Genomic DNA, 7500 nt, shown 5'->3' with positions numbered 1-7500 from the left:
GTGATTTCGTTTTCGTCTAGCAAGTTTGAGTCAGGGCTCAAAAGATAGGCCTATGCGAGCTCAGCTTACCATGGTGCTGGTTACAATGCCTATCGATACCCATAGAAGAGCCCATAACAGCTGTGATGCATCGCATGACCGTTCAGAAAATAAATACTTATATTCACAATACTATGAATGCGTTTTTTTTATTATTATTATTATTATGAGTGAATAACTGCTGCGATTTGCAGTCACTGCATAAATCACGTTGATATCTCAGCATTGAAAGTTTATCTGTCCGACCTAGCAACTGTAACTAAAGAGGGCGGGGCTTAGCCAAAGGCGAATTGGAAGCTAAAAAACACATCTTAACCAGGGGTGCCAATAATAATGGAGGGCACTGTATGTGTACAGTACAGTCAGGGTTGGTGCTATAGGGTGGGCAAACAGGGCTTATGCCATTGGGCCCAGGGCCCAACTGTATTGGTGGTGGGGGTCATATTATGAGCCTGCCAGACCATGGGGTGGGTCCCATCAGTATTTTACCCTGGGGCCCTGTGTGCAATTGCTCAGCCACTGTAATTGTCTGTGCATTTACTTACTCTGTGCATGAACTGTATACCATGTACAGTGCCATGAGAAAGTTTGGGCCCCCTGAAATGTTTCTCTTTCCCTACAGTTTAACATATGTTAAAATTAGGTTGCTACTTTAAAAGCTCAATGAGTAATAACCAAAAGTAACGATTTTCCAAAAGGGCGTCCAAACTTTCTCATGGCACTGTATGGAGTATTCTGTATGCAATGTTGACGGCCATGACTGACCTACATGATACTACAGCAGAGGAACCCAGCCATTTTTTGTTTTGTTTTAACAAAATGGTTACTGTTTAACATTACTAACATTGCAACATTTGGTAAGCAATGTATAATGCATCTGATGTCTTTGGTTAGATTAGATTTGGTTGCAATTCGTTGTCATTACAAGTCTAGGCTACATACTATAATTTAAGTGTTACAAAATGTGCTTTAGCGTCAAAGCCGAGGGTTGGATCTCAAATGAAGTTGAATGGATCCTGTGGTACGATTCCATTTTATATTAAATAGCATACAATATATATTCAAATTTGACCAAATTGTTGGTTCAGATTTGTACAAAATATGGCAGCAATGGCACAAGAAGCTTGGTTTGTCTCTTTTGGCAGCATAGTAACCTGCTTGGGAAAGGTTCAGTGTAACACCAAAGGCAATTGAACTCGTTGCAGCAGACCAAGAATCCAAAAAAAACAATAGTAGCCTATATTACTCAACTGCTAAACCCTAGACTGGCTATAGCGACTGATAGGCCTAGTTATTACTCTAGTTCTAGCAAAACAGGTAGAATGGACGGGCCAAGGGTAGTTATGCTCTGCCTACCTTAGCAACCTCGGATAGCGCCCTCGACTCGCTAATGCGCTGTCCGTGGTGCTGAAATAACGAGCGCAGCTATGTGACCTCATTGAGCTAATTAATACACGGTACTTACCAAGAGGGCCTACTGTGACGGAGGTCATCTTGCACCTGTTCACCCCCCTCGGGGATCGAACGTGCGACCTCGTCAACTACAACGGTTCGGCAATGGGAGACACAGTACGATACCGCTGGGCCAAGAGACTAGTCTCTCAGCCCAACGGCACGAGACTGTATGAGGCTATCGGAGGGAGGTTTACCAACGTTCCACGCCAACTCTGTGCTAGTTAGCCTCCGTTACACTCTCCCCCTTAAATCTCACTCCCATCCCGGGTCAGCGGCACCACTGTGACGGAGGTCATCTTGCACCTGTTCACCCCCCTCGGGGATCGAACGTGCGACCTCGTCAACTACAACGGTTCGGCAATGGGAGACACAGTACCATACCGCTGGGCCAAGAGACTAGTCTCTCAGCCCAACGGCACGAGACTGTATGAGGCTATCGGAGGGAGGTTTACCAACGTTCCACGCCAACTCTGTGCTAGTTAGCCTCCGTTACACTACCTTATATATTTGCGCTTATTCCACTGCGTGTTTGATTGTGTACTACACTTAAAATACATACACATATTGCTTTGAATGTCAGCATGATACTAATACAGTAGCCTACGTATTGTAGCGCGCCTCTGTTCTTGCAATATGTAAGGAGTTAAATGATCAGGTAATAGGCCATCTTGATTTTGTGGACCCTAAGATGCACTCTGCACCTTTGACTGCAGGTCAATTAGATAAGCAACATACAGTCCGTCTTGACGGATGACCATGGAACTTTCCTACTGTAACTTTGTAAAGGCCACGTAGACTTCTGAAAGGTGAACATCATAGCCACTCCGACGCGAAGCTGACTAACTACAGGAGGAGGAGGTATCTAAATGAATGATTGTACAAATACCTATGCACCTGTTCGTTTGGGAGTTGTCTCAATAAGCAGTTTGCTAAGTAAACAACTAGCGTTTGCACACGCGCCTATGTGTTACTAGTCACTCCGAACGTGCAAGAAATGAATCATTTTTTATCTGCACTTTAACATTAATGGTGTCTGCCCTGTGGCGCGCAAAACGCAGCTTAGAAAACTAGAGCTTAGGTGAGACATCAGAGCGCGCAGGGCTGGACCAAAAAATATATAACAACATTAAAAAAGACACCAACAACGAAAACAGATTGTCCTTGTAATACCCATGGCTTTTACAGCCACCGCGGCTGATCCCCTGGTGCCGCACGAGACGCACTGGGCCAGAGAGTGAGCACTGTCCATTAAGCCAACTCATGAACATGCATTAGACTCTTGATCTCGTGTCATGACACCCACCGACGGACACTCCATGTTGCCTGGCATCTGGCAATCTCTGTGTAGCTTACGTGGATGTGTGTGTGTCCGTGTCTGTGAGCGGTGTGTAGGGGAGGAGAGAGGAAGATGGGGCTCTCGGGGACAAAGAACGGACATTCATCCCTACTACAGTGGACGCACTGTTGTCCAAACAATTGGCACTTCTGCTCCAGCAGTAGGACAACTGGCTAGAACTATTCCTTTGTAAAAACCGCGAGCATTGGGGTTATGCTGGGTCTGCAGACGCATGAGGAAGAGGGGTGCAACTGCAGGGCACTTGCAAGTTGTAACGCGTAACCCCAATTTATTATGACACGCACCTGCTGTAACAACGAAGCATGGTTGTATGCTTAACACGCCATTTCCGTACACAAAGCCTTATATTAGGCCTAGCCTATATATTATCTATACTGTTATCACGGTCGGTCGACAAACCTCGGGGGCAACATTGACGTCTGCATTGGGCTTCTGTGCGTTACTGCATTGGGCTTCTGTGCGTTACCAGTACCAGTATGGTGGTGCTGGTGGTTAGCTATTAAGTAATGAGGGACAGGGCAACGGGGTTTCTGCTAGTTCAGCCTTCCTGGTGTTGTACATTCTCATCTGACAGTATATGCAAGCCCATTATCTTACCCGGAGAGTACAGTTTGGCCAACTGGCGGGCCCCAGCATGTTGCGGTCCCCACCGAGGCGCCGCGCTGCGAGCAGCCGCCCCGTGCTCATTGCCGTTCGGATCCTCCTCTGCCATAGACCGGTGCTGGATCTCCGTCTCTGACAGCAGCGACGCCGCCATGCTCCCCTGTGGTCCCGTTGTTTCAACTATAATGCATAAATGATAACGTATGTTCTCTGGTAGACAACGTTGAGATGCAGTTATGTTGACAAGGTATGCGATTGCAAGAAAGCCTGCTGACTAACGGGTTGCCTTCGGATCTAACAAACCCGGAACTAAAAAGCGGACGAACAGCATATGACACACACACACACACACCTAGCAACAAAAAAGTCGTTACCTCGTGTCATCTGATTAACAAACTATTTTCAAATTGCTAGTTTGTGAAAAGGCATTAACGGCCAATGAGTCCCAAGTCGGGCCAGCAATGATGTACTGATTATTTTGGCAAACTTTTTGCCTTCCTTGTGTCAGATGAGTTTGTAGGGAGAGTGATTAAATTCTCATCTGCCAAAAAGCTGACAGAGTAGGGAAACCATTCTTGCTATTTCTGCAAAATTAACCATCACAGGATAGCCTTCATTATTTTTCAATTCAATATCCAATGTATCATTCCAAATAGGCTACACAGCAAGCCTATAATTGTTTTAATTACGCTTATTTGTTACAATTACGCAACTTTTCGCTTTTGTATTTCGTTGAGAAGTGGCAGAGGATCCCTTAGCGGCTGTGGCGCTAGTGATATCATAGGTAGGGGCGGCTGATGACTGGCTGAAGTCATGTCAGAGTCGCGGCTGTTGAACAGATGACGGAGCGCGCCAGTGACTTGTTGATCCTGCCGCCGACACAAGGAGCCCTCTGTGCTGTCAAAACAGCGGTCGTCTGAGTGCGTTGACACGATTATCCCCGTCGTCGCAGAGACGAAAGAAGATGACATGTAAGGCTAACTTAATTACAAAATCAGTTTGATTGCACTTTTCTTTTGCAGGCTGGGATATCACGTCTTTAACATCATTGGGGTCAGTTGGGCAAGACTAATTAAACATATTAAGAAGCAGTATTTTCTTTCTCTGCCAAAGGATGAGCCACATGAGATGACGGCACGGCAGGCCAGTTTAATCTGCTCTTTATACTTAGATAGGACTCTTAAGACTTTAATTGTCATTATTTACTTGTAGACTTGGATTTGTCATGTGGCATAAAAGGTGTCAAGATATGACTGCCAACCGTCAAAATGGTAAAGTAGGCCCATCCAGAACAAGGGAATGAGAAATCTAAGAAATATTAGGAAATAATAATAATAATAATAATAATAATAATAATAATAATAATAATAATAATAATAATAATAATAGGGTACAAGTTAAAATCATAATATAAAAAGGCCAAGGCCTAGTAATAACATATAGGCCTAGATTATAAATAAATACCTCTTAATGTATGTCCTCTACAAGTCTTCTGTTGTCCAGTCTTGCACTTTAAATGTCTGTATGAGCACTGTCTATGTCCATACTGTCTTAAGTCCATGTATAAGTACTGTCTATGTCTATACTGTCTATGTCCTTACCTTAATTAGTCTATGTCTGTATGGGAAAGCAAGAAATGTAATTTCAAATTCTTTGTATGACCAGTGCATGTAAAGAAATTGACAATAAAACCTACTTGACTTGACTTGACTTGATTATGTGTAGTAGATTAAGTGTTAATAAAGTGCTGTGTTTGCAGCCCATATATTTTGGCCTGACATGGTGAATCCCATTTCTGACTGGTACCGTAGGTTACGTAGGCTACTTTGAAGAAACACTATGCTGGGTGGTTTAGGCCTCCCTCCCCAAACCCCCCAACAAGCAGGCACCCATGCATGCCCCCTGGGCACCGTGCTATATCGATGCGTTCCGATGACTGATTTCTGGGAACCGAACCGACCTTCTGTCCAGCAGAAGTTATGAGCCTCAACGGCTTAGACAGCTGCTGGAACACATGGATGCAATTAAACCAGTGTAGTAGCAGGGAGAGAAGAAAATAAAACATGAAAAGATAGATAGATAGATAGATAGATAGATAGATAGATAGATAGATAGATAGATAGACAGACAGACATAGGTATAGATAGATAGATAGATAGATAGATAGATAGATAGATAGATAGATAGATAGATAGATAGATAGATAGATAGATATAAAGACATAGATAGATAGATAGATAGATAGATAGATAGATAGATAGATAGATAGATAGATAGATAGATAGATAGATAGATAGATAGATAGATAGATAGATAGATAGATAGATAGAATAAGACATACTGAAGATGACGGTGGTATGAGACCTGATTACCCTCTCTTGGAAAAATAGAACATCCACAACTTATTGCAGCATTGTTATTGTCACACACATGTTCATAATCATAATGTCATGATCGTCTTATCTGTTTGCCTCAATTGGATTTCTTTGAACACACCTGTCGACTAATTACAGGATTATTTTAACATTCAAATTAAATTTTCATCTTAAAGGAAGAGCATCTGCTATATATATGCAGGCCTATATGAAATGTATTCTGGCAATTCACAGATTCTTTTTTCATGAATAGTTACCACCAGCAACAATTTCACCACTACCAAGTATTCATTCAGACTTGGGAATTGACCGTTTTCATACATGAATATGGATCTTCTGCGATTCATATACATCTTTATGCCAGGCCCTACTATATTTGGTCGGATCAGTAAATATTAGTTTATTATGTAGTGAAAATATTGAGTTTGTGAATTGGTGGCATATACACATACATTACATACACTAACTATGTGTCGAAAAAACGTACTTTCATTTTCTTATCATAGCTGTGCTCAAGCAATTTTCTCTCAGTTATAAAAAGTAGAAAACAAAATACAGATCTAATACTGGTCCTCAAAATGCTTTCTACTAGAGAATGCACAAGTGCTCTTTCTTTCATACAACATACCAACATGTTGTGTATTTTGATTTCCATGGGTTTGGAGCAGTGATTCACCACATAGTGCAAATGAAAATCTAATGAGGTATGTTAGCCCATGTATTTATGTATGGGCCTACATAAGCTTCCAATTCGTAATACATCTTAGATTTACCACACAGGAATGTTGATTACATGTATAGACGGTACAATCAATTTCTACATACAATCAGGGTTTTAAATGAACACCAGCCAACCGGCCAAACGCTGGTGAAATTTGAGTTTGGCAGGTTTAAAAGACCAATTTACAAGCCACGTTTTGACCCATTAGGGACCGTGTGACCGAATTAAAGTAAAAGTATATTTATTTTGCCTAAATCAAGTAAACGTGAATGTAGCCATCTAAAAATCTGCTCAAGTAAAAGTAAAAAGTAGGCCTACTTCACTTAACATGTAATTTGAGTAAAAGTAGTAAGGCCTACTTTAAATTCAATTTCCTCTTGAGAATTCAATGTTCCTGAATATCGTCCTCCATAACCTTCATGACTTGCTTGGCATCAGTCATCATCCAAGTATTTTGGTGAAGTTATGCCATGTACTGAAGTACAAGTAAAAGTATTACATTTTTAAAGCTACTTAAAAAGTACAAAGTAGGGTGCTCATAAGCTACCTGAGTAAATGTAAAGTTACTCTCCACCCCTGTTATCTACACAGAACAGATTATATTAAAGCATGGCCGTGTGGGTGATATGCAGGTCATGTGTTAATTTATTTACAACCAGGCTCCACCAGCTTTTACTTGTCTTGGTTTAAATAAGGATTAAATACGGATTGAACCATAAATTAACTTAATCATATTGCTTTATCTTCCTAGGCAAATTAGCCTATGCTACGGGAGACTTGTGATTACATAATCATTTATGAGCTTTTACAAACTCACTTCATGATAATTGTGCTCACCTAGTAAATCATATACCTGTACATGTCATAGCAGTTTATTACACTTTTCTCCGTGTGTCTCAGACACACTCACGGACAAGCCCGCACACAAATCACAAGAATACTGCCTCATA

The 7500-nt window shown here is 41.7% G+C and overlaps 1 protein-coding gene across 1 annotated transcript in view; it reads right to left on the bottom strand.

Annotated features, from left to right (window-relative positions):
* Positions 1 to 3956, bottom strand: part of si:ch211-212o1.2 (uncharacterized protein LOC492735 homolog) — a 76598-nt gene extending 72642 nt beyond the window's left edge. Inside the window, exons 1-2 of the mRNA XM_063196861.1 lie at positions 3829 to 3956; positions 3449 to 3634 (exon numbers count right to left, since the gene is read on the bottom strand). Of these exons, the coding sequence (XP_063052931.1) occupies positions 3449 to 3634; positions 3829 to 3838 (196 nt within the window). The 5' untranslated portion in view covers positions 3839 to 3956. The remainder of the gene's footprint in view (positions 1 to 3448; positions 3635 to 3828) is intronic.
* Positions 3957 to 7500: the final 3544 nt, after the last annotated feature.

The sequence above is a fragment of the Engraulis encrasicolus genome, chromosome 4, assembly GCF_034702125.1.
Source record: "Engraulis encrasicolus isolate BLACKSEA-1 chromosome 4, IST_EnEncr_1.0, whole genome shotgun sequence".
Taxonomy (NCBI): domain Eukaryota; kingdom Metazoa; phylum Chordata; class Actinopteri; order Clupeiformes; family Engraulidae; genus Engraulis; species Engraulis encrasicolus.
Note: the sequence above shows the minus strand (reverse complement) of the source record. Positions and strands in the feature narration are given on the sequence as shown.